This window comes from Talpa occidentalis, unplaced genomic scaffold, assembly GCF_014898055.3.
Source record: "Talpa occidentalis isolate TD23 unplaced genomic scaffold, MPIMG_talOcc4v2.1 talOcc4.12, whole genome shotgun sequence".
NCBI lineage: Eukaryota > Metazoa > Chordata > Mammalia > Eulipotyphla > Talpidae > Talpa > Talpa occidentalis.
Window position 1 is genome coordinate 85,154,027 of NW_023601212.1, and position 26,746 is coordinate 85,180,772.

Below are 26,746 nucleotides of genomic sequence, written 5' to 3' on the forward strand. Positions count from 1 at the left end.
CTGGAAACCATGAAAGCAAGGTAGTCTTGGGGAGATCCTCTGCAAATTTTGAGAGTGTATCAGAGATGTGACGACAAACTAGGTTTCACACAGCTGAGAAAGTTAGGGGACCCCTTGAAGGGATGTTAAGAAGCCAACATCCCATGTGGCCTCTGTGTGCTCCACCTCAGCAACTCAGGATGTGCAGACACAGGCACAGGCGGGGTCAGGTCTTTGAAGTGGGTGATCTTATGTGTTTTATTCACTGCTCTATCATATAAAAAGGACTATAACTAGAAATGCCAGGCCTGAAGTGGGCATGTGTAGTGTGAATAAATGGTGGAGAATGAGTTGCCTCCCAAGGTAGTCATTCCTGATGCTACCAGAAAGTTCTTCTTAAATCAAGCTGTGACCTGTCCCTTGGTGATGTTCACTTGCTGATCCTGGTTTTGATATCCCGAGTCCTTATGGAAGACAGTTCTCATGGCCCCTCCAAGTTTTTTCTCCAGGTCAAATATTCCTGGGATCCTTATCTGGTGTGGCAGGTTTCTGTTGTCACTTTCTAACACTCCTCTACCCTGTTTCGCTCCTCACTTATCTAGTTTTCAGAGTGTAGGGGCAGCAGGGGCAGTGCCATTAGGGCTCCTCGCCAGTGCAGCCCTCAGAACACAACCTTTCCCAGTGCTCTGGAAATGGTGTCTTCCTTTGACTTTCAGCACTCTGACCTTCTTGTATCCATTAGCAGACAGAAATCACTGTTTGGACTGGAGTAGGGAGGGGTACTAATATTCCGTTGGTGGATCCTTCTCCATCTACACACAGGGTCATATCACCCTTGTGATGGTTACAAACGTGCTCTCTGGGCAGCTGCGGAGGGAACCACGCTTGGTTCTTTCTGTACAAATGAACCAATGTGAAGACACTGACCTCTGGCGGTGGGGTCTCCAACTGCTGTGTATGAATTCCTGGGAGACATTAAGTCACAGAATCTTAGAATCTTAGAATTATATTCAAATTTTAGGGCTTAAAGGGACAATCAGAGGGTGCCTAGTCTAACTAGCTGGCCGTTCTCCTCCCATAACATCCCTGAAAAGTGGTAATACAACAAGTACCTGAAAACTTCTAGTGAAAAAAACAGCCCACTGCAGTTTGACCATGATAATCATGGTCAAAAAGTGCCACCTAACATGGAACCAGACTATATATCCCTATTGTTGGCCTGATTTTACTCTAGTCTTCAACCCTGTAACTACATAAAGTCAGTCTAGTTCTTAAATATGGAAGTCAGACAGATATGGCTTCCACTGTCTCAGCAGTGTGATCTTGGGCAACCTGACCGATCTGCCCTCCTGCTTTCTCAACTGTTAAATGAGGAATATAACAGCATGTGCCTCACAGGAATGTGAAGTTTAAACAAGATAATTTGGCACAGAGCAAATTATTCATGATACTTAGATCTTATCAAGTTTTTTTCTAGCATCCTGTAGGACTTCAACACTTGACTTTCCAAGGGAAGTTCTACAGGGCCTGTCAGGATAGTTGCTGACCCAGAAGGCCTCTTGCTGGAGAAATTTAAGGCGTATCCCATGAGGCTTTAAGACCCTATCATTGTGGGCCTCCCCGGTGGCGCAGCGGTTGAGCACTGGGTTGCGAAGCTGCCCGCAGCCTCTGCAGCGCCGGTTCGATTCCCAGCTGCTCCCCGGCCACCAGAGGAGGGTCCCACATGGCGTGCAGACCTCTCCTGCCGCCCGCTGCTCCCCTCAGCAGTGTACTTCGGTCCTTCTGCCTGCTCTGCTCCCCGCTCTGGCTCTGGAGAATCCTCTCACCCTCCCGCGCTTCTGACTGTACCCAATGCTTGTATAAATAAATAAATAAATCTTTAAAAAAAAAAAAAAAAGACCCTATCATTGTTTCCTGTGGACTCTCCACACTCAAGAGAATTCCAAGTGGCTCCTCACTTTGCCAAGCGGTAGGAGTATGTCCAGAAGTAGACAGGCTGATTGACTTGCTCAAGATTGTTCAGCTAATGTCAGAGCTACAAATTCTTTGTAGCATGAGATGAAGTTTCTGGCTTAGTATTTATAAGACTTCACTTAGCAACATATCCTCTTTTTACCTAAGGACATGTAATTTCAGAGTGGCTTAAAGGTCTAAGAGGATATAAACTATGACCTTGGAAAATAGTAACATTAATTGGCATCCATGATAACTGAAGCGGGGCACTGGTACCATGTTCTACAGAGTAAATGGAATAAAGACAATTTGAATGGTTTTGCTAAATGTTCTTGGCTAGCTTTCAAGGCTGCTAAATATGCATCACTGATAAACTGTTTTCTTAAACATACTACCAATTTTTCTTATTTTCTGGATTCTTGACGATCTGACATCTCTAAGAAGATACTGTCCCTCCCAGGGTTAGCAAATGGTATTTACCGCCTATCCAAGAAGCCCAAATAATTTCTCTAAATTTATTAAAAGCCTCTTAAACACCTATAAAAACAATCCCCTCGGCCTCCCTGGTGACGCAAGAGATTAAGCACAGCACTATGAAGCAATCCGCAGCCTCTGCAGCATGAGTTCAATCCCGGCCAGCCAGGGAACAACCCACATGGTGCAGCAGACCTCTCCTGTCTCACCCGCTGCTCCCCTCAGCAGTGTATTTCAGTAGATCTGCCTGTTCTGCTCCCCACTCTCTCTGGTGAATCCTCTCACTCCATGCACCTCTGGCTCACACCCCAGTTCTTGTATAAATAAATAAATCTTTTTAAAAATCCCCCAAACATTTCCACCTAATATAAAAAATTTAAGCACTAATTACCAAATTATTTAATTCTTAATGAATACCACAGTGGTACCATTTGCAAGCCATACACAATAGTACACACTATTTTGGATAAGAATTTTGCTCCTTCTAACCTGGAGCAAATATGCACTATAGAGCAAGGAAACAATGTAAAAATATGTTAGTGATATAAAACATTAAACCAAAAAGCACTATTAGAAAGGAACATTTTAAATGAAATATTCAGTTCATCAGAAAATGTAGTTCTATAACACAGGCATCTCTAATACAGCCTCAAAACACAGAAAGAAAAAAATGACAAAATCCGAGTAGAAATAGGCAAATCCACAAACGTTGGGGAGATATTAACACCGTTTTCTTAGTAACCGAACGAATACTTTCAAAGTACCAAGAAACGTCAAGCACTTCAGTCTATTTTAATCTTTAGAACAACCAGAAGAGGTGGGAACTATTATCCTCATTTTAAGATAAACTTTGAGAAGTTGATTGACTTGCTCGAAGTTGCAGAGCCAGAATTTGAACTTAATTCTATTTCCAAAGTCAAGGAACTCTTTTAAGCACTCCATCATGTTATCTTTTTATTAAAATAATCTAGGAATGCATAACATGGGAAAATATGTTAGGAAAAAATGTGTAAGAAGTGGTGCTAGCCCTTAAATGATTTACAGGTTAGTGGGCTACAGATTTCACTTATCAAATTGGGACAATACCTTGTATTCATAAATATGTTCATATGCTTGTATTGTAAGTATGATATTTACATATTTACATACCACCTTAGACTACCTTATCTCCCTAGATACCCCATAAACCTGTCCCATCCTCATACTATGGAAATGAGCTAGTTGACCAAACTAGAAAAGTCTGCTAACATTGTTCAGTCCCTCTGCAATGAATTGTATAAGATCCTGTCTAAGAAAATTCTCCCTCTTGGGATCATACCCAGAATTAGGGCACTATCTAAAATATAAAGATTAGTAGTGAAACAGGGCCTCCCCGGTGGTGCAGCGGTTGAGCGCTGGGTTGCGAAGCTGCCCGCAGCCTCTGCAGCGCCGGTTCAATCCCCGGCCGCCGGGCGAGGGTCCCACATGGTCTGGCTCTGGTGAATTCTCTCACCCTCCCACGCTTCTGATCGTACCCAGTGCTTGTATTAATAAATAAACAAATCGGGCCTCCCTGTGGCGCAGCGGTTGAGCACTGGGTTGCGAAGCTGCCCGCGGCCTCTGCAGCGCCGGTTCGATCCCCGGCTGCTCCCCGGCCACCGGAGGAGGGTCCCGCATGGCGCGCAGACCTCTCCTGCCGCCCGCTGCTCCCCCCAGCAGTGTACTTCGGTCCTTCTGCCTGCTCTGCTCCCCGCTCTGGCTCTGGTGAATTCTCTCACCCTCCCGTGCTTCTGACTGTACCCAGTGCTTGTATAAATAAACAAACAAACAAATAAATAAAAATACATGCCTCTTAAAAAAAAATAAATAAAATAAAAAAAATAAATGAACAAATCTTTAAAAAAAATTAGTAGTGAAACAGAGCAAACCCTGAGGAACCAGGTTGACTTGGTTGATGGGGTTCTCATCTGCACACTTAAGAACACAGAACACAGCAGACACATGATGAGAAACAACAATGTGTTCTATTCACGGGGGAGTGGGAAAAGGCAGAGCAAAAGAAAAAAGAGAAAATTTATAGGCTGGCATGAGGCCAAATGCCATCTGTAGTAGCCCAGATAGCAGCCACTGAGCAGAGACTGAGATCCAAGTGAAAGCCATACCTGGCAAGGTGGTGGTTTCTCCACAGAAACTCCTCTCTACTAGCAGTCTAATTGCCAAAGCATCAGCAGCTTAACTGCCCAAATGTCCCAGCTTCACCCCTATTTCCCATCAGCACCCTATCAGGGGGTGGAATCTGGAAAGTTCTACCTTCTATCTAGTTAATTATAAACCCTATCCACTGGCTCAGATATTATCCCTCACTGTTCCTCTTACAGTGGTGTTACCTGAATAAGCACTTTTGTTCATCCTTTTGGTTACTTACAGCTTTTATAGGCATTAACTCAATATTTCCAACAGTCTTTGTGGTGAGTAGGTGGCATGTATTAGCCCACGCAAAAGACAGAAATAGGGGCCTTCCTGGTGCTTGGGGTTAAGTCTCAGTGCTACCACCATGATGGCCCTCCGTGACAGCCTGAGTTCAATCCCCGGCCACAGATTTAACCCACAAGACACAGCAGACCTCTCCTGTCTCGCCCACTGCTCCCCTCAGCAGTGTATTTCAGTAGATCCGCCTGTTCAGCTCCCCAATCTGTCTCTGGTGAATCTGCTCATCCACACCTCTGACCTATACCACAGTTCTTCTACACAAAAATAAATAAATAAATAAATAAATAACTTCTAAAAATAGACAGAAATAGAGGCGAATTGACAGTATGTATTCACTGTTGGTGGAACAAAAGCAAGAATCAAGTTTCCAACTCTCCAAACCTACATTCCAGATTCTAAATCAAAGCTCTCCTGAGGAGGGAATCCTCAGGTTTCTGCAAACATGTAATCTTTCCAACATACGATTGGTAATGTTCCTGATGTGTCTATAAAAGCCACACCTCAACTGGTGGGAATCTCTGCACCCTTTGAAATTCCATTTTCTTTCATTCATTCATATTTCATTCCACAAACATTAACTTCCAGGTTCAAGGCACCGTGCATTTCCTTCTACTTAAAATTAATTGTGAAAATGGCAAAACACAGCAGCAAAAATCTTAGACTTCTGTTTGGAGAAGAGGAGACAAATTGATAGGGGATTGGCACTGGATCTTTGGTAGAGGGTGAATGACGCATGTGTACGTATGGAGGTATGAAGTTGTACTCCCAAAAATTATAGCTATGTCAACAATTGGCATATTAATAAAATTTGAGAAAATAAAATAATTTGTAAACTGGTCCATGAGGAGAGGGGAGGGGAATCTTACCCCACGCTCCAGTACACTGCACAAAATGTTTAACACAATACTTGGCACTTGGTGAGTTCTCATTAAATATTTGCTGGCTTTAAGTTTGACCAAATTCCAACTCAATCCTATTCCAATTCCAATTGACAATAAATAAGCAATCACCCCATGGCACTGTCCAAATGCTCTCTTTTTTCCTTTTCCCATTTTAAAGTACCATTTTTCCCTGGTAATTTTTCAAAAAGCAGAGCTTTCATTTTGGATACTAGATCATTGTCATTAGACAAGTTAAAAAACAATCACAAAAAATCACTCACCCTGGGCCTCCCCTGGTGGCGCAGGTGGTTGAGCGCAGCGCTGTGAGGCTGTCCATAGCCTCTGCAGTGTGGGTTTGATCCTGGCCTGCCCGCGAGGGTCCCACATGGTGCAGCAGACCTCTCATGTCTCGCCCGCTACTCCCCTCACCAGTGTATTTTGTCCATCTGCCTCTTCTTTTCCCCGCTCTGTATCTGGTGAATCCTCTCACCTTCCCGTGCATTGGCCTGTGCCCTGGTTCTTGTATAAATAAGTAAACAAACAAACAAATAAATAAATAAATATCTAAAAAAAAAAAATCACTCACCCTCCTTGGACTTTCAATAGCTTATGCCAGGGCATCATGGTATAATGGAAAATGTTCTGGACTGTCATCAGGAGGCCAGCCCTGCCATTAACTTGTATCGAAACGCTCAAGTCTTGAGGTTGGTCCTGTTTTCTGTTACAGAATAAAACAATTTCACTTAATCCCTTTGGAGCTAAGAGTCTATCATCTGGAATGACTCATAAAATAGGAAATGAAATTTATCAAATGATAAGCTCTACTTAGGCTAAAATGCAAGATTCTAACATAAAAGAGAACAGATATTAATATTAATATTTATAATAATATTTATAACAATAATTACTATTTACCGCTACTTTTCTGAGGCTGATTTCTTTCCTTTCTTGTCATTTACCTACAGAGTCTGGTATTCTTATGTGTTAATCTCCTCTACCAAGATTACACACTTCCGGACCTCCCTGGTGGCGCAGCGGTTGAGCGCTGGGTTGCGAAGCTGCCCTCAGCCTCTGCAGCGCTGGTTCAATCCCCAGCTGCTCCTGGCCACTGGAGGAGGGTCCCACATGGCGTGCAGACCTCTCCTGCCGCCCGCTACTCCCCTCAGCAGTGTACTTCGGTCCTTCTGCCTGCTCTGCTCCCCGCTCTGGCTCTGGTGAATTTTCTCACCCTCCCGCGCTTCTGACTGTACCCAGTGCTTGTACAAATAAATAAATAAATCTTTAAAAAAAAAAAAAAAAGATTACACACTTCTTCCAAGAAAGAACTGTCCTTTGTAAAGAGGTGGGATCTCTATAAAACTCTTGGAATTGAAATGGAGGCTAAATGGTTCAAGTGGCCTCACCCCTAAGAGTAGGAGAGGGAAAAAAAAAAACTTGTCCAAACTTTTCCTTGAGACTTGCTTCTGCAGACACAGCAGAACCTCCAGGTTTATCAACTAATTGGGCACAGAGCTCCAAGGTTGGCAAGAGCAACAGCACTGCAAATAGAGAAGGGGTAGGCTACCTGCTGGCAGAAATCCAAAAGTCCACCTATCTGAGGAAAAGCCTCTTCATACTTTCCAATGTATGAACTGCTCTATAACTAGCCAATGAACTTCAGCCCCGTCCATATTTCTTTGCCCCAATCTGCTTTTTGGTCAGTAAGATTTAACTCCTTCCTTCTCAACCCTGGTCCCCCAAATCTATACAACCTCATTGTCTATTTTAACCTAAGAGGCAGATTTGAGCTTAGCCTGTCTCCTTGCAATTACTTTGAAATAAAGCTGATTTCTCTTCTCAAAACCTGCTGTCATAATTTGATCTATGCACATGGGTGACCCCATTGCTCTGTAATAGAATCTTGACCGCGGTTACCAACTTGGGATTGGTTCATAACACCTGCAGACACTGGAGGCACCCGTTTCCATGAAGTGCTGTATGCTTCATTTGCCGTCTCCAAGAGAAGGTAATTAATTTCAAAAGGTTATTTTTGCTCTCTCGATCTGTCCTCCATCTCCCTATGACCAAAGACTTTGTGGCCATGGGACAGATTGAAACCAATTACTTCCAGTGCATTTGCACCCGGTGAACTGCAGCATTAACTAACCTGAGGAACATGGGTCTCTGAGATCGGGAATCTGACAGGTGTACTTCTGTGAACATCTGACAACCAAGCCTTGGGGTCAAACTTGTAAAATACCTGCAAGTGACATCTCAGAGAAGTATGGCTCCAACCTTCCTATGAGTTCTCAGCACAAGTCTAGCTGGAAATGGGGGTTCAGAGCATTTCGTGGAAGCGGCATCTGTACAGCAAGCACAATCTCCTCGTATTTTGGGGGAAGTTGCTGAGGAGTTCCCCCAACACCTCAGTCCTGTGGCGTCATCTTGGGAGCAGGGAAGAAGAGGTTCCGGGCCTCCCTGGTGGCACAAGGGGTTAAGCACCGCACTATGAAGCAATCCGCAGCCTCTGCAGCACGAGTTCGATCCCCTGCCGGCCAGGGAGTAACGCATGTGGCGCGGCAGACCTCTCCTGTCTCGCCTGCTGCTCCCCTCAGCAGTGTCTTTCAGTCAGTCTGCCTGTTCTGTTCCCCACTCTGGCTCTGTGAATCCTCTCACCTCACACATCTCTGGCCTGTACCCCAGCTCTTGTATGCATAAACAAATAAATCTTAAAAAAAAAAAAAAGTTTGTACATTAATTAAAAAAAGAAGAAGAAGAAGAGGTTCCGACCCAAGAAGGGTCAAGGCGTTTCTCACGAAAGGACCTCAGAGTTTTCCCACAAAGGCAGAATGGCTCTGACGGGGGTACCCCGATACGAAAACTTGGTCGTTCGTTGAGTCCAAGTGGTTGGAAACCCCCCAACTCTCAACAATTCATCTCCTGACAAACACCTGTGAAGCTGCCCAGGCTCCACACCTCCGCCCGAGAGTTATTAGATAAGTTTTCAAGGAAAAGAGCAAAACATCCCCGCTGCTTCATCACTTTCTAGCCGTTTTAAGACGCCTTTTCCGAGAGGCCGCGACTTCAGACGCGCGGCGTTTAGAGGGGCAGCCGCGGCCGCCCGCCACGCGAACCCTAACTGGGCCACAGGTGCCCCGGGCGCAGCGGCGCGCCAGAGCCCTGCGCCTGCGCGGACCGCACGCGACCGCGCTGCGCTGCGCAGGCGCCGTGTCCATTTCCGGGATCTGTCAGCCGCTCCCTCTGGGCCTCAGTCCTCCGCCCGCGCCCGTCGGAGCCTGTTCGCGTCGACTGACCAGAGTCCGCGAATTTTCCGCTCCGACCCGGTCCGGACTTCCCCCACCCCAGGTAAGGGGCCGCTGAGGCGAGCGTCTGACCCCGCCGGCCTCCTCTGTCTGGGTCTCGCACCGGACTTGAACCTGTGGGGTCGGTGAGGCGGGGGCTTAGGCCGCAGGGCGCGGAGGCTTCGGGGTGGGCCGAGGCTCCCCGTCGGCCTCGGGAGGGGGCGGGGATCCGAGTTCTCCCCGGGTCTCGCCAAAGCTCGCAGGTCCCTGCTGCCTTGATTTTTGAGCTTCAGGCGTCCTCCAGTATCAGAATTAACGGCTCCTTCTCCTGTGCTTCCATGGCCCACTTTGCCCCTCTTTTGTGGGCTTTTATCCCAGGCTGTAAAACTGGCAAATGGTGTCTCCCCCTAGTCGGGCGTCGCCAGGGACCGCTCATTTCTTTCTTTAGCATCTAAGTAGGTCCCTGCTCCCCGTAGGCGCCCTGGAATGTTGGCTCCGGCCGGGGCAACCCTCATTTCTTCAGCTATCGAGGGACCCTCCATAACTCGAAATCTTCCCCCGAGTGTTTTCAGGAATCCTGGCTTCCAGTGCCGCCCGAAGTCACATTTGCTCCTCTTCACTCCTCCTCGATTTTCCGTAGTGCCTTTCACCTCCCAACCCTCCAGTCGGATTGTCGAAATTCTAACCCTCGTTCTAACCACCACCTCGTTCAGTGACCCAGGGAAGATTGCTTCTCGGAGTCCTGTCTGCAGTGAGAACATTCTTTTAGTGAGTTCAGTTCTGTAAATTACTTAGAATAGTTCCTGACCCAGACTAGGTGGTCAGATGTTAGCTGTTATTGCTGCTTCGGGGTTTTCTGTGTGTATGCGTCTTCCTCTTCTAAACCCCCGTCCCCAAACTGGAGGACCCGAAAAAGTATCAGATTTGTTTCGGGCCCCAACCCCGTACTCTGTGTACTGCTGGGAACATGGTAGGTAGGCGCTTAATAAATGTAGTTTAGAATCTGTGCTTTTAAAGCCATCTGTTCTCATACTGTGGCTTGGGAATGTCAACGTGTTCTCTAAATCAGCTAAATTATCCTGGTTCTACCTTTTATCAATTTTATCCAACCTTCTGGTTTCACTGGGCCCGGGTTTTTCAGGTATCTGAAAAAAGAATATCAGTCAGTAGGGTGTGTTTGCCCTGTCTGGGAGTGGGTGTGACCGTGGCTGCTTCCTATCAGAGTATTCTGAGATGTTCCAATGTTCATTTATCTATTTATCACAACTAAAGGAGGGGAGCCTCTTGGAAAGTCCAAACCCCTGCTTGGAAGGAGAATAGCAGTATTTTGATGTAGTTAGTATAACTATGCTGAAACAAATTTTGTGGGTAGAAGTTTTAAATGGTCTGATGAGGCTGGTGCCTTGTATTGAAACCTGGAGAGGGTGTGGTGAACTTGTTGGAATACCTGATATTGCTGGGCTGGGTAATGAGAACAATTAGAAGCTGGATGAATCACAGTCTTGAAAACTGACCCTAAACAGGAAGTTGAAATTCCCACTTGTGTAAATACTTTCAAGCTCCAGGGCCAAGAATTTAAAGAATATGTAGACGTTTCCAAGTTCACAGGCTATAACTGGGGAATATTTCTAGGAATGATTCAAAAACTTTGGATCAAGGGAAAAAGGGAACTAACTTATTGAGCATCTATTTTGGTCCAGAATTTCACATTTAATCTCATTTCATCCTTCTACCAACAGCCTTGGGATGTCAGTGGTATATATTCATTTTATAGATGAGTAAAATGAGATTTAGAGATATTGAGTGACTTGTCAAAGCCATGATTCAAACTCAGGTCCCCTTGGCTAACACACCTCAGAATGACTCTACTCAGTGATAGGGAAAGAAAGGAGGTGCCGGTGAAGGGAGTCTCTGGAATCGCAATATACTGTAAATCATCATCTCACTCATTGCAGTGAATAACAATAATAGAGCATCAGTAGAAACTTGTTAACTTTGATATCACCACCTTTTTTGACAAAAGGTATCTTTTTCTTGGTGCAAATTCACACTCTTACTCTGGTGAATACAAGTTGTGTTTGCAAGTGCATTATAAATTTTGGCAGACATGAATGTCTTCACCTAAAGACTTAAAGTAGCCACATGATAATAAAAGAAGTACAGATGGGAATGTGTGTCCAAATATGGAAACTGAATGATATAACAAAATTATAAATGCAATTTTAGAAGTATTTATGCCAATGTGTGAATATTTGTCTCTTTTGAAGACTTTGCTACTTTGCTTATAAAACTGAGTTGAAGAATGCGAAAGCCTGTCTGCAGCTGTTCCTTATTAACTGTACATGAAATATGAGCTTTTATTCATGTACATATTCACATTAAATTATTAATTTGCAGTCCAAATTTGTTTAACAAATGAGCCTATAAAATGTAGCATTTGAACTAAATTGCCTTTAATTAAGGAGATATTTGTGACAGCATGTTTTTTTGAGTAACCATGAGTAAAACCTGTTATGATGGATAAGCATCTGATACCAGAGATAAGAGATTTATATAGCAATATCATCTGGAAGTTTACTTTTTTTTTTAAAGATTTATTTATTTATGCATATAAGAACTGTGGTGTGGGCCAGAGGTGTGGGAGGTAAGAGGATTCACCAGAGACAGAGTGGGGAACAGAACAGACAAATCTACTGAAATACACTGCTGAGGGGAGCAGCGGGTGAGCCAGGAGAGGTCTGTTGTGCCATGTGGGTCAGCTCCCTGGCTGGGGATCAAACTCATGTTGCTGTGGCTCCCCGTAGCTTGATAGCACTGTGTCTTTAACCCCTGTGCCACAAGGGAGGCCCTGGAAGTTTACTTTAAAAAAAAAAAATTAAGCAGTCTCATTTGAATTCATTAAAAAAATTTAATTTCCAATTAGAGGCTTTTCCCTTATTTGTGAGTTGGAATTTGTTTTCTAGAGCAAGTGAAGAGAAAAAAAAATAGCCTAAATGACTTCACTCTTAAACTAGAATGTGAAACACATTTCTCTGCCAGTTCAAAATGTCAGGTTTTTTTTTTTTTTTAGGAGGATGTTTATTATTTTCATGTACAGAAGACACAACAGCATACACTCAACCCAGTTTAGTGGCAAGTTCTTTAGCCTTTGCATTCTCCAGCTTGGTGATGCAAGCTACAGATTTGGGATCCTCCCCAATGATGACAGATCTCTTAGTATCTGTCATTGTAATTGATCCAGATAGCTTCCATCAGCTTAGCCAAGGTTCCTTTGTCTTCCAAATTAACCTGTGTGAAAACAATGATGGTATAAGTCTTCCTGTAGACTAGGCTCCCCAGCCTGCCCTCACCTTGATAATGCAGTGGGGAACCCCCATTTTCCCACACAGGGCAGGCAGGAAGATGACTGGCTTGATGGAGTCCCTATCATGTGCATTACCACCAGCTGAGTCTTCTTGTTTTCCACCAGGGTGGTGACAGCATTAACCCCTCCTTGAAGGACAGGTGGTCTCTTAGTAGAGACATCCCCTTTGCTAGCAGCTTTCTTCTCAGCCCGGGTCAACAAGCTCTGCTGCTACTCTTGCTTGATGTCTGGTCTGTATTTGGGGGCCAGCTTAAGCTGTTGAGTAGCTGTTTGGTGGTCCAGCACCTGGGTGAATTGTTTGATGACAGGAGACACTTTCAGCTGCTTATAGAAAATTGCCCTTTGCCTCTCCAGCCTGATGTGGGGGGCTTTTTGACAGAGTGAGTGAGGTCCCTTTTGGGCTGCATGCCCTGTCCAATGCAAAAATTCTTGGGCCTTTTCTCTAATGGGATTTACCACCTTCTTGGCCTCCTGCTTATTCACTATGACCAGAACCATCTTCTCCTTGGCCTTCTGTCCTTTTGGCACCTTGGGTGCTTGCAGGAGGGTCTCAGATGTTTAGGGTACACTTAATCTCTTTTTGACCTTTGTGTTCCTTTTCAACAGTTAGTAGACTGATTTCTTCTTTCCAATGAGATTAATTTCTTTGTTGAACTGTAATTGTTCACAACTTTCCTACTTGCATCAAGAATTCCTATATCACAGTTGTCTCTACCCTAAATTGACTTGTGCTTAGTGTATTGAAATTTCAGTGATAAGAATAGGGGTAGGGCTGGCTGCTTTTTAGAAAAATTTTCCCCAATTTCAGGTAATGGTTGCTACTTCAGTGGGTCTAGATTTGGGTTCCAAAGAAATAGAGTTTATTTTGTTTTTAATTTAATAATGTTTCACAGCTTCCTGCTTTTCATTCATTCATTTAAGGAGTCTAAAGCCATGGGTGTAAGGATTGTTAGGGTACAGGATATTCACTCAGTCTCAGATTATCATCCCATGGATTGCTTACTAATCACAAAAGAGAAAATGTGCTTTAAAATAAAAGATAAGCAGGCCTCCCCGGTGGTGCAGCTGGTTGAGCGCAGCGCTGTGAAGCTGTCCGCAGCACCGGTTCAACTCCTGGCCGGCCAGGGAGAATCTCACATGGTGAGCAGACCTCTCCTGTCTTGCCCGCTGCTCCCCTCAGCAGTGCTTTTGGTCCGTCTGCCTGTTCTGCTCCCCGCTCTGTCTCTGGTGAATCCTCTCACCCTCCCGCGACTCTGGCTTGTACCCCAGCTCTTATATAAATAAAAACAATAAAAAAAGAAAAAAGAATAGAAAAATAAAAGATAAGCAATAAAAAATTTAAAAGTAGGGGCCTCCCCGGTGGCGCAGCGGTTGAGCGCTGGGTTGCGAAGCTGCCAGCAGCTTCTGCAGTGCTGGTTCGATCCCCGGCTGCTCCCCGGCCACCGGAGGAGGGTCCCACATGGCGCGCAGACCTCTCCTGCTGCCCGCCGCTCCCGTCAGCAGTGTACTTCGGTCTTTCTGCCTGCTCTGCTCCCTGCTCTGGCTCTGGTGAATTCTCTCACCCTCCCGCGCTTCTGTCTGTACCCAGTGCTTGTATAAATAAATCTTTAAAAAATAAAAATAAAAATAAAATAAAAATACAGAATCTTAAAAAAAAAATTTAAAAGTAATATAGCAAACACCTGTGTACTCTGTGTAGATGGTCAGTTAACATTTTACTGCATTTCCTCTCTTTATTTGTACTTGTCCTGAAGAAATGAAGCTTATAGGGGCCTCCCTGGTGGTGCAAGGGGTTAAGCACCGCAATATGAAGCAATCCACAGCCTCTGCAGCAGTTCGATCCCCTGCCGGCCAGGGAGCAACCCACATGGTGCAGCAGACCTCTCCTGTCACGCCCGCTGCTCCCCTCAGCAGTGTACTTCAGTCAGTCTGCCTGTTCTGTTCCCCATTCTGTCTCTGGTGAGTCCTCTCACCCCCTGCATCTCTGGCCTGTACCCTAGCTCTTGTATGCATAAATAAATACATCTTTAAAAAAAAAAAAAGAATTGAGTGAGTTATAGAAGCCATCATCACACTTCACTCGTAAACACGTCATCAAAGAGCAAGAACATTCTCCTACCTAGTGGCAATATCGTTACTATAAATAGCTATGAAAATAAATCCATATCGTTAGATAATGTATCATCCAAATTCAAACTTTCCCTGTTGTACAAAACGTCTTAGCTTTTTAAAAAATATAGGTTACAAGGGCCTCCCCGGTGGCGCAGCGGTTGAGCGCTGGGTTGCGAAGCTGCCCGCGGCCTCTGCGGCGCCGGTTCGATCCCCGGCTGCTCCCCGGCCACCAGAGGAGGGTCCCACATGGCGCGCAGACCTCTCCTGCCGCCCGCTGCTCCCCTCAGCAGTGTGCTTCAGTCCTTCTGCCTGCTCTGCTCCCTGCTCTGGCTCTGGTGAATTCTCTCACCCTCCCGCGCTTCTTACTGTACCCAGTGCATCTATAAACAAAACAAACAAACAAACAAATAAATAAATAAAAACATGCCTCTATAAAAAAAAAAATATATATATATATATATATAGGTTACAATCACCTTTTGTTAAATTTGGTGTTCATAATTCTTTTTAATCTAAAATAGTTCTCCCCTCACCTACCCTACCTTTTTTAAATGGTAAAGACCAATTGTTTGATAGAATAGCACACATTCTGGCTTTATTTTCCTTTTGTATTATTTAATCTCATTTACCTTTATTTCCTATAAACTGGAAACAATGTCTGAATCTTGATTGGATTTAGAGTAAATATGTTTGGCATAAATATTTCATAGGTAGGTTCAGAGGTAAGTTGGCTGTATTACCTACCGGGTTTTGTTTTCTGAAAAGTGTTGTAGTCTGGATAATAAGCAGTCACTGTTCATAAGTGATGATGTGAGCTTATGTTGCCTTCCATGAGGAGACCCATTAGTTTAGATTGTTCCACTATTTATGATGCTAAGTTTGTTGACCTGGTTAAGGTGGTGACTGCCACATTCTTCTATTTTTAAAGGCAGGCTTTTCCACTTGTAATTAGTAACTAAGCTCTGGGATGTCACTGAATATCTCATATTCAAACAATCTTTGACCCATGGTTTCAGAATATTTTAATGACTCTTGACAGAATAAATTACACGTTGGTGGTTACAATGCTAATTCTATGTAATTGATTGTTTGATAATTGACTTTTTTTCCACTTTCATCTTTTTTTCAGGGAACATTAGTTTATAAGATATATGTATAGGTTCCACGATTACATTTTCTTACTACACCATCCACTACAACCAGTTTACCCCTCTACCTGTCCTTTCCTCCCCACCACCCCCTTTTCTTTCTGGTAACCACCACCACAAATCTAAAGATTTGTTTTTATTATATCCCACAAATGACTGAACTCATGTACAGTATTTGTCTTTCTTTTTCTGACTTGTTTGACTTTGCATAAACCCCTAAAAATCCATCCCAAATGGCAAGATTTCATCTCTCTCTCTCTTTTTAAATATCTGAGTAGTATTGCATTATGTATATTACCACATCGTTTTTATCCATTCCACTGTATTTGGGCACTTGGGTTCTTTTCATATCTTGGCTATTGTGAACAGTGTGGCAGTGAACATAGCAGTACATAAATAAAGGTAGTGTTTTCTTATTCTTTGGGTAAATGCCCAGAAGTGGGATCACTGGATCATATAGTAGCTCTATTTTTAATTTTTTAAGGAATCTCCATACTATTTTCCATAATAGCTGTACTAGTTTACATTCCCACCAACAGTAAATGTTCCTTTTCTTTCACATCCATACCGACATCTATTACTTAACTTCTAGATAATAGCCGTTCTAACCAGTGTGAGATGAAATTTCATTGTGATTTTACTTTGCATTTCTCTAATGATTTAAAGTCTGTAGAGCATCTTTTCATGTGTCTCTTGGCAATCTTTATGTCTTTTTGGTAAAATGTCTGTTTAATCTCAAACAGTTATAATTTTTGTTTTTGAATTGCATAAGTTTATATATTTTGACTATGAAACCCTTGTCTAATATATGGTTTACAGATATCTTCTCTCATTCACAGGCTGCCTCTGTTTTATCTGTGATTTCTTTGACTGTGCATAGCTTTTTGGTTTGATGTAGTCCCATTTGTTTATTTTCTCTTTTGTTTTTCTTGTTGGAGATGAATCCCCAAAGACCCACATCAGAGAACTTTTTGCCTATCTTTTTGTGTATGTATTTTATGGTTTCACATCTTACATTCAATCTTTGATCCATTTTGAGTTGACTTAATTATATATTGTAAGATAGTGTTCCAGTTTCATTCTTTTTTTTTTTAAGATTTATTTATGCATACAAAAACAGAGGTACAGGCCAGAGGTGGCAGGGGGTTAGGGGGAGAAGATTCACCAGAAACAGTGGGGATCAGAACAAGAGAATTGACTGAAATACTCTGCTGAGGGGAGCAGTGGGTGAGTCAGGAGAGGTCTGCTGTGCCATGTGCGTCACCTCCCTGGCCGGGGATCAAACTCATGCTGCAGTGGCTGCAGGTAGTTTCATAGTGCTGCGTCTTAACTCCTTGCGCCACCAGGGAGGCTCTCTAATTTCATTCTTTTACATGTGACTGCTCAGTTTTCCCAGCACTCTTATTAAAGAGACTTTCTCCATTGTATGCTCTTGACTCCTTTGTCATAAATTAGTTGCTCATATATGTATAGTTTTATTTCAGGGCTCTGAATTCTATTCCATTGGTCATTATGCTTATTATTAATTCCTTTGCCATGCTGTTTTTGATTACTATTGTTTTGTAGTATAGTTGGAAACTAGGGAGCATACCTCCATTTTGGGTGTTTTGTTTTTTCTTTCAGTGTTGCTTTGGCTAGTCAAGGTCTTTTATGGTTCCATACAAATTTTAGAATTTATTGTTCTTGTTCTGTGAAAAGTGACATTGGGAGCACAATAGGGGTTGTGTTGAATTTGTTGTTTTAAGTAGAATAGCCTTATTCATGAGCATGATGTCTTTCCACTTCTTTATAACAGTACTCCTTTTTATTTTTTTTAATATTTTTTAAAAAGATTTATTTATTTATTTATTTATTTATATTGTTTGTTTATACAAGCACTGGGTACAGTCAGAAGCACGGGAGGGTGAGAGAATTCACCAGAGTGGGGAGCAGAGCAGGCAGAAAGACCGAAGTACACTGCTGAGGAGAGCAGCGGGCAGCAGGAGAGGTCTGCGCACCATGTGGGGTCCTCCTCTGGTGGCCAGGGAGCAGCCGGGGATCGAATTGGCACTACAGAGGCTGCGGGCAGCTTCGCAACCCAGCGCTCAACCACTGCGCCACCAGGGAGGCCCAACAGTATTCCTTTTTAATGAGAGATTAGTGTTTTATTTATCCCCAAACTTTTCCATCCCCAGACATTTTACAAATTGGTTGCTTGCATTTTAAATGCTTTTTTTTTTTTTCTGTTGCTCGTTGCAGCTTTCCATTCTTTGAAAACACTAAGAGGAATGTCTCTGCATCAGTTTTTACTAGAGCCAATCACCTGTCATGCCTGGAACAGGGATCGCACTCGTAAGTATGCTATTAACTTTGCTCTTTAGGCACTTTTAGTGATCGTATATTTCATTGTTATATGTAAAAAGGACATAGACAGAGAATCAGAAGGAAACTTGTCAGCTCTTTAGTTCATACATAGAGAAATCAAGGCCTAGAATGTTGGGAGGACTTTGCAGTGACCAAGTTAATGTCAGAGCCGTTGCTAGCTCCTAAGCCTTCTGGATCTTTTTTTTTTTTTTTTTTTTTTTTTTAAATTAGATTTATTTATTTATTTATTTATACAAGCACTGGGCACAATTGGAAGCGCGGGAGGGTGAGGGAATTCACCAGAGCCAGAGCGGGAAACAGAACAGGCAGACTGACGAAGTACACTGCTGAGGGGAGCAGCAGGCGGCAGGAGAGGTCTGCATGCCATGTGGGACCCTCCCCCGGCGGCCAGGGAGCAGCTGGGGATCGAACTGGCGCTGCAGAGGCTGCGGGCAGCTTCGCAACCCAGCACTCAACCGCTGCGCCACTGGAGATGCCCAGCCTTCTGGATCTTTATCTCCTTTTTTCTATAATACTACTTGGAGAACACTTTATATCAGAGACATCATTCATTGATCTAATGGTCATGGAATGGATATGTAGTATCAGCACACTCATGCAGCATTTATTTAGTCAGAATGTTAGAAACTAGAAATAAACTGTTTCAGAGACATGGTTTGCTCCTGAGGTACTGAGAGCAATATTAAATTGCATTCACTGTGTTATTTGTAATAATTTTGCATTTCTAGTTTTTTAGCTCAGATGGAGAAAATTCTTAGAAATAGGCACTGTACAGCAAACAAAGTGACAGGTAATCTGATGAGTCAAAAAAAAAAAATCAAACATCTACAAAAGGCAACAGAAGTGTCTATGTCTATGTTAAAATATATTCACTGTCTTTTCTTAAACAGCAGCTTTGTTGAGGCACAAGTCAATAACATAAAATTTAACCATTTTAAAGTGTACAATTTGTTGGCTTTATTCAGAATTCTGTAATAGTCATCTAATTACAGAATATTTCATTACTCCAAAATGAAACTCTATACCCATAAGCAGTCATTCTCATTTTTCCTCAAAACTTCAGTCCTAGACAACCATCAGTCTACTGTCTGTCTCCATGGATTTGCCTAGTCTGGCCTTTGTGTATAATTATTATATATTTTTTTTAGTACTCTTTTTTTTTTTTTTTTAAGATTTATTTATTTATTTATACAAGCACTGGGTACAGTCAGAAGCACGGGAGGGTAAGAGAATTCACCAGAGCCAGAGCAGGGAACAGAACAGGCAGACTGGAAATACACTGCTGAGGGGAGCAGCCAGCGTAGCAGGAGAGGTCTGTCACGCCATTTGGGACCCTCACTGGTGGCCAGGGATCAAACTGGCACTGCAGAGGCTGTGGGCAGCTTCACAGCCCAGTGCTCAACTGCTGCGCCACCAGGGGAGGCCCTGGCCTTTGTGTATAAATGGAATCATACATTATGAGGTTTTTTGCCTCTGGCTTCTTTCCCTGAGTATAAATGTTTTCAGGGTTTATCAATGTTATAGCATATATCAGTACTTCATTGCTTTTTATGACTAAATAATGTTATACAGACATACCACATTTTGTTTATTCATCAGCCAATGGACTTTTGGGTTGTTTTGATTTTTGGCTGTTATGAATAATAATGCTGTGAACATTCATACACAAGTTTTTATATGGACATGTTTTCCATTCTCCTGAGTATATTCCTTGGAATTGAAGTTGGGTCATATAACTGGTGAACATTTTGAAGAACTGCCAGACTGTTTTCCAAACTGGCTGCAATATTTTAAATTCTCACTAGTAGTGTATGAGGGTTCCAGTTTCCCCACATCTTCATCAAAACTTGTTATTGGGGGGCCTCCCTCATGGCCTAGGGGTTAAGTCTCAGCACTATCACCCGCGATGGCCTGAATTTGATCCCTGGCCAGGGAGCTGACCCACATTGCACAGCAGACCTCTCCTCTCTCACCCGCTGCTCCCCTCAGCAGTGTATTTCAGTAGATCCACCTGTTCTGCTCCCCACTCTGTCTCTGGTGAACCCTCTCATCCCCACACCTCTGGCCTACACCCCAGTTCTTTCATGCAAAAATAAAAATTAAAAAAAAAACTTGTTATTGTATGTCTTTCTGCTTATAGCCATCCTAATGATTTTATAAAGTAGTAAGTAGCTTCTAGTTTTGATTTGAATTTCCCTGATGACTAATGATGATGAGCATTTTATCACATGCTTATTAGTTAGTTGTGTATCTTCTTTTGAAAAATGTCTATTCAGATCCTTCACCCATTTTTTTTAAATTGGGTTGTCTTTATACTGTTGAGTTGCAAGAATATTTAATATATTTTTAGATAGTCCTTTATCAGATGTTAGATGTACAAATATGTTCTATTCAGTGGGTTGTCTTTCACATTCTTAATGTTCTCCTTTGACACGCAAATATTTTTAATGTTGTGTAAGTCCAATTTATTTTTCCTTTGTTGGTGATTCTAAGACGCTGTTACTTATTTCAAGGTCATATAGATGTATATTTTTGTTTCCCTTTGAGAGTCTTAACAGTTTCAGCTTTTATGTTTAGGTCTTGGATCCATTTTGAGTTAGTTTTTATATGTGGTGTAAGGTAAGGGGCTCAACTTCACCCTTTTGCGTGTCATTATCCAAATCATGGAAGACTATTCTTTCCCAACCCCCACTGATCTTGGCACTTTTTTGTCAATAATCAGTTAACTGTAAATGTGAAGATTTATTGGACTGTCTTTATTTTAGTTTAAAGCCAGGACCACATTTTCTTGGTTACTATAGCTTTATAATAAGTTTTGAAATTGGGAAGTATATTTCCAGTTTTATTCTTTCTCAGTTGTTTTGGCTCTCTTGGGTCCTTTTTATTCCTGTATGAATTTTAGGTTGACATTATTTCTGCAAAGAAACCAGCTAGAATTATTTTGAACCTAAATAGCCACTATTTTTTTTAAAAGCAACTTTTAGTTTCAAGTAAATCCTTGGTACATAAACAGTATACTCCAAGTAAAAATCTAGAAATGAGCCTCTGTATAAGATATTTGAAAATGTGAAATATAGCAGCATAGTGACTCTAGAGCTTCTGTTTTGTGATCATCTCAGAAAGCTTCCAAGTTAAGTTTCCTCTGTATTCTGTCTTCACTTTTCCATTTATTTATTTATTTAAAATATTTATTTATTTATACAAGCACTGGGTACAGCCAGAAGCGCGGGAGGGTGAGAGAATTCACCAGAGCCAGAGCAGGGAACAGAACAGGCAGACTGATGAAATACATGGCTGGGGGGAGCAGTGGGAGCGGCAAGAGAGGTCTGTCGCGACATGTGGGACCCTCGCCTGTGGCCGGGGATCGAACGTGCACTGCAGAGGCTGCGGGCAGCTTCGCAGCCCAGCCCTCAACCGCTGCGCCCCCAGGGGAGGCCCTTCACTTTTCCATTTAAAAATAGGTTTTTGGAGTAGTTCCAATTATTTTTAATGGAAATGCAAGTTATTGTTCTCATTTAAACTCCTTGGTAGAGGGCCTCCCCGGTGGCGCAGCGGTTGAGCGCTGGGTTGCAAAGCTGCCCGCGGCCTCTGCAGCGCCGGTTCGATCCCCGGCTGCTCCCCGGCCACCGGAGGAGGGTCCCGCATGGCGCGCAGACCTCTCCTGCCGCCCGCTGCTCCCCCCAGCAGTGTACTTCGGTCCTTCTGCCTGCTCTGCTCCCCGCTCTGGCTCTGGTGAATTCTCTCACCCTCCCGCGCTTCTGACTGTACCCAGTGCTTGTATAAATAAATAAATAAATAAATAAATAAATAAATAAATAAATAAATAAATAAATAAATAAATAGAATCTTTAAAAAAAATAAAATAAAATAAACTCCTTGGTAGATTAAGTATACTAAGTCAAATTTTTTATGTCGCGTTATAATTTGAAGTTTATAATGTTTTCCAGGTTTAAATTTGGATTTGACTTTTGAAATCCCTATATGCATCCTAGAAATTGAGAGAATTATGTAACTTGTTTCCAGAAAGCACTTAAAACCTTAGGAATTTCAAGCTAGATATTTATTCAGTTCTGCAGTTTCATTTATAAAAACAGGTGTAATTTTCCTAAGGAGGGGTATAGTAGGTGGGGAAACTGTTAAATGATTGACCTTAAATGTGACTCCTAATTAAAATTAAATCCTAATTTTAAGAAAATATATTTTTTAATAGATGTTTTAGAATAGATGAACTAGAAAGGAAAAAATATCAATACAAGTCTAAAACTCCATGATACGTAACACACACACACTCAGTATTTCAGATTGGTCCAAGAGATTTCTCTTAAAAATATTTTCATTTTGGGGCCTCCCTGGTGGCGCAATGGATTAAGCACCGCACTATGAAGCAATCGCAGCCTCTGCAGCACGAGAACAGGCAGACTGACTGAAATACACTGCTGAGGGGAGCAGCAGGCGAGACAGGAGACGTCTGCTTCGCCATGTGGGTCACTCTGCCTGTTCTGTTCCCCACTCTGTCTCTTGTGAATCCTCTCACCCCCCCACACATCTGGCCTGTACCCCAGTTCTTGTATGCATAAATAAATCTTTAAAAAAAAAAAAACTGTCTACAGAAAAAAGTGATGCTCTTAATGGCTGATAAAATTACTATGTGAAAGATTTATTAGGAACTTTATAATGGGTGGATCATGCTAATAATACACCATTATTACTCACTAGTAAATCTTTGTCACTAAAATTGGGATAACCAGATAGTATATACCTCCTCATGTGATAAGTACTTAGCTCTATTATAAAACATTCTTACCAAAAAATATCAGTCGACTAAATTTTTAAAGTCAAGGTTCTAAATCTAACTACTGGTTTACAGAAAACATGAAGGACAGAAACAAATATTAAACGATATCACAAGAGGGGGCCTCCCTGGTGACCCAGCGGTTGAGCGCTTGGTTGCAAAGCTGCCCACAGCCTCTGCAGCGCCGGTTCAATCCCCAGCTGCTCCCCGGCCACTGGAGGAGGGTCCCACTTGGCGCTCAGACCTCTCCTGCCGCCTGCTGCTCTCCTCAGCAGTGTGCTTCGGTCTTTCTGCCTGCTCTGCTCCCCGCTCTGGCTCTGGTGAATTCTCTCACCCTCCCAGGCTTCTGACTCTACCCAGTGCTTGTGTAAATAAATAAATAAATAAATAAATAAATAAATAAATAAATCTTTAAAAAAAAAAAGATATCACAAGGGGGCCTCCCCAGTGGCACAATGGTTGAGCGCTAAGTTGCAAAGCTGCCCACAGCCTCTGCAGCACCGGTTCAATCCCCGGCCGCCGAGCAAGGGTTCCACATGGCACGCAAACCTCTCCTGCCGCCTGCTGCTCCCCTCAGCAGTGTACTTCGTCAGTCTGCCTGTTCTGCTCTCCGCTCTGGCTCTGGTGAATTCTCTCACCCTCCCGCGCTTCTGACTGTACCCAGTGCTTATATGAATAAATACATAAATCTTTTAAAAATAAATAAATAAAAGATACCACAAGGATACAGTCAGCTAAACCCAGAATGTGGAAAATTCTATAAAACACCTACTTTCTTGAACAAAAGGCATGGAGGAAAAAGAAATAGGGGCTACTTTAAAAGAAATTTAAGATCCAGAATCAAATGCAATATACCAACTTTGGATTCTGATTCAAGTAGACCAACTTAAAATTTAGAACACAGGAAAACTGAACATGGACAGAATACCACATAATACTAAGGAATTAGTATTACCTTTGTTGGATGAAATGGTATGAAGGAATATGCAAATTCTTCTGTTAGAAAAACATTAAAGTATTTATGGATGAAATGAAAAATGCCTGGTATTTACTTTTAAAATGCTTTTTTAAAAAAGAAGGGAGGGCCTCCCCGGTGGCGCAGCGGTTGAGCGCTGGGTTGCAAAGCTGCCGGCGACCTCTGCGGCGCCGGTTCGATCCCTGGCTGCTCCCCGGCCACCGAAGGAGGGTCCCACATGGTGCGCAGACCTCTCCTGCCGCCCGCTGCTCCCCTCAGCAGTGTACTTCGGTCTTTCTGCCTGTTCTGCTCCCCGCTCTGGCTCTGGTGAATTCTCTCACCCTCCCGCGCTTCTGACTGTACCCGGTGCATGTATAAACAAAACGAACGAACAAACAAACAAATAAAAAAAAAAAAGTTTCTAAATTTAAAAAAAAAAAAAACATAAAAAAGAAGGGAATGGAGGCATCACACTCCCAGACTTCAAACTATACTACAAAGCCATAATCATCAAAACTGCATGGTATTGGAACAAGAACAGACACACAGACCAATGGAATCGAATAAAAAAATCCAGAAATAAACCCACAGATTTATGGTCAACTAATCTTTGACAAAGGAGCAAAGACTATGCATTGGAGCAAAGAAAGTTTGTTCAATAAATGGTGCTGGGAAAACTGGGTCGCTACATGCAAAAGAGTGAAGCTTGACCACTACCTCACACCATACACAAAAATCAACTCAAAATGGATTAAAGAACTAGACATAAGACCTGAAACCATAAAATACATAGAAGGAAATATAGGCAAAACACTTCGTGATATGCACATCAAAGACATCTTTACAGACACATTACCCAAAGCAGTGATAGTGAAGGCAAAGATAAACAGCTGGGACTACATCAAATTAAAGAGCTTCTGCACAGCAAAAGAGACAATAACAAAAACAAAGAGAAACCCCACCGACTGGGAGAACATTTTTGCGCACAACACTAATGATAAAAGACTGATCACAAAAATCTGCAAAGAGCTGATGAGACTCAACAACAACAAAGAAAATAATCCAGTCAAAAAATGGGCAGAAGAGCTAAAAAGAAACTCCTCTGAAGAGGAAATGCAAATGGCCAACAGGCATATGAAAAAATGTTCAACATCACTTGTAATCAGGGAAATGCAAATCAAAACTACCATGAGATACTATCTTAGACCAGTGAGAATGGCACATATTAAAAAAACTAGCAACAACAAATATTGGCGAGGCTGTGGAGAAAAAAGGAACTCTTCTGCACTGTTGGTGGGAGTGCAAACTGGTGCAACCACTATGGAGAGCTGTGTGGAGATTTCTGGACCGACTAAACATAGAGCTTCCATATGATCCAGCAATTGCACTCCTAGGTATTTACCCAAAGGACACAGAAACATCAATTCCAAAGAGCATCTGCACCCCTATGTTTATAGCAGCACTATTTACAATAGCTAAGCTTTGGAAACAACCCAAATGCCCAAAAATAGATGACTGGATCAAGAAGAGGTGGTACATATACACCATGGAATATTACTCAGCATTCAAAAAAGATAAACACATGCAATTTGCAGCAACATGGATGGCACTGGAAGGGATCATGCTCAGCGAAATAAGCCAGAAAGAAAAAGAAAAATACCGGATGGACTCACTCATAGCAGGAATCTAGAAAACTTAAATAAGGGACCAGGAAAATGAATAACTATAAGAAAGTGAAAATCAAAATCAACAAAAAACTATGAACCAGAGACACTCTATGGGGAGTGGGGGGCCGGGAGGGGAGGGATTGGGGTCAAAATAAGGGGATTGCAATTGTATGGGGAATATAAAAATAAAATTTATTTTAGGGCCTCCCCGGTGGCGCAGTGGTTGAGCGCTGGGTTTCGTAGCTGCCCGCGGCCTCTGCGGCGCGGGTTCGATCCCCGGCTGCTCCCCGGCCACCGGAGGAGGGTCCCACATGGCGCGCAGACCTCTCCTGCCGCCCGCTGCTCCCCTCAGCAGTGTACTTCGGTCCTTCTGCCTGCTCTGCTCCCCGCTCTGGCTCTGGTGAATTCTCTCACCCTCCCGCGCTTCTGACTGTACCCAGTGCATGTATAAACAAAACAAACAAACAAACCAGCAAACAAATAAATAAAGCATGCCTCTATAAAAAAAAAAAAAAAAGAAGAAAAAATAATAAAATTTATTTTAAAAAAAAAGAAAACAAAAAAATAAATAAAATACTTTTTAAATACTTATTAAATGAGGGCTAAATGAAGAACAATAAAGTGTTGATAACTTAAAAATATTTTTAATTTTTACAAGTTTAATTGGCTTTATTGTAAAGGAAATTTTCAATATTATTAATGAGAAGCAAGTTTTTGTGATAAACTAGTGGTTCCATCCTGGGTCCATGATAGCAGCAACAAGAGTCTATCAGCTATTTCAGAAAGACTAACAGAAAGTAAATATTTATTTCTAATAATGTTATACAAGAGAATTAAAATTTTAATGTGGGCTAAAATTTTATCAACTAAGTAGAGTAATATTGTTTATTTCTTACAGGTTAGAATCTTTGATAGTTGTATATATCTTTGGTAAAATAATTTGTTTTAATTTCATTTTTTTGCAAAGCATTTTAAGTATCAGTTCCAAGTAGACATAAAAATACTAAAAGGAATTCTTCAGGGGTGACTTTTAGAAATCATTTTTTTTAAACAGCTTTCCTATTTCTTTAATCTGTTTTTAAAATACCAGATGTAACATTTCCTTTTTGTGTGTGTGACAGTTTTGAATGTTAACTATTTGACTTTTTTCTCCAGAGATTGCCCTTAGCCCCAACAATCATGAAGTCCACATATATAAGAAGAATGGGAGCCAGTGGGTGAAAGCTCATGAACTCAAGGAGCATAATGGACACATCACAGGTAGATATCCATGAGCTAATTATTAGGATATCTTCTAAATTTTTTTT

At 42.3% G+C, this 26,746-nt stretch overlaps 2 protein-coding genes and 1 pseudogene across 9 annotated transcripts in view; 1 reads left to right on the forward strand and 2 right to left on the reverse strand.

The window, feature by feature from the left end:
• Nucleotides 1-8,872, reverse strand: part of KPNA7 (karyopherin subunit alpha 7) — a 79,966-nt gene extending 71,094 nt beyond the window's left edge. For 3 of the 6 annotated variants that reach the window (XM_054693714.1, XM_054693713.1, XM_054693709.1), the window contains exon 1: nucleotides 907-964. The gene's annotated coding sequence lies outside the window, so the exon portion shown is untranslated. Of the gene's footprint in view, nucleotides 1-906; nucleotides 965-6,037; nucleotides 6,276-7,902 lie in introns of those variants that run through there. The other 3 variants (XM_054693711.1, XM_054693710.1, XM_054693712.1) reach the window with 3 other exon arrangements.
• A 107-nt stretch (nucleotides 8,873-8,979) lies between these two features.
• Nucleotides 8,980-26,746, forward strand: part of ARPC1A (actin related protein 2/3 complex subunit 1A) — a 35,890-nt gene continuing 18,123 nt past the window's right edge. Inside the window, exons 1-3 of one of the 3 annotated variants that reach the window (XM_037507145.1) lie at nucleotides 8,980-9,101; nucleotides 17,900-17,992; nucleotides 26,595-26,699. In XM_037507145.1, the coding sequence (XP_037363042.1) occupies nucleotides 17,929-17,992; nucleotides 26,595-26,699 (169 nt within the window). In that variant the 5' untranslated portion in view covers nucleotides 8,980-9,101; nucleotides 17,900-17,928. Of the gene's footprint in view, nucleotides 9,102-9,677; nucleotides 9,806-17,888; nucleotides 17,993-26,594; nucleotides 26,700-26,746 lie in introns of those variants that run through there. The other 2 variants (XM_054693721.1, XM_037507144.1) reach the window with 2 other exon arrangements.
• LOC119242343 (60S ribosomal protein L7a-like) lies at nucleotides 12,154-17,258 on the reverse strand (annotated as a pseudogene).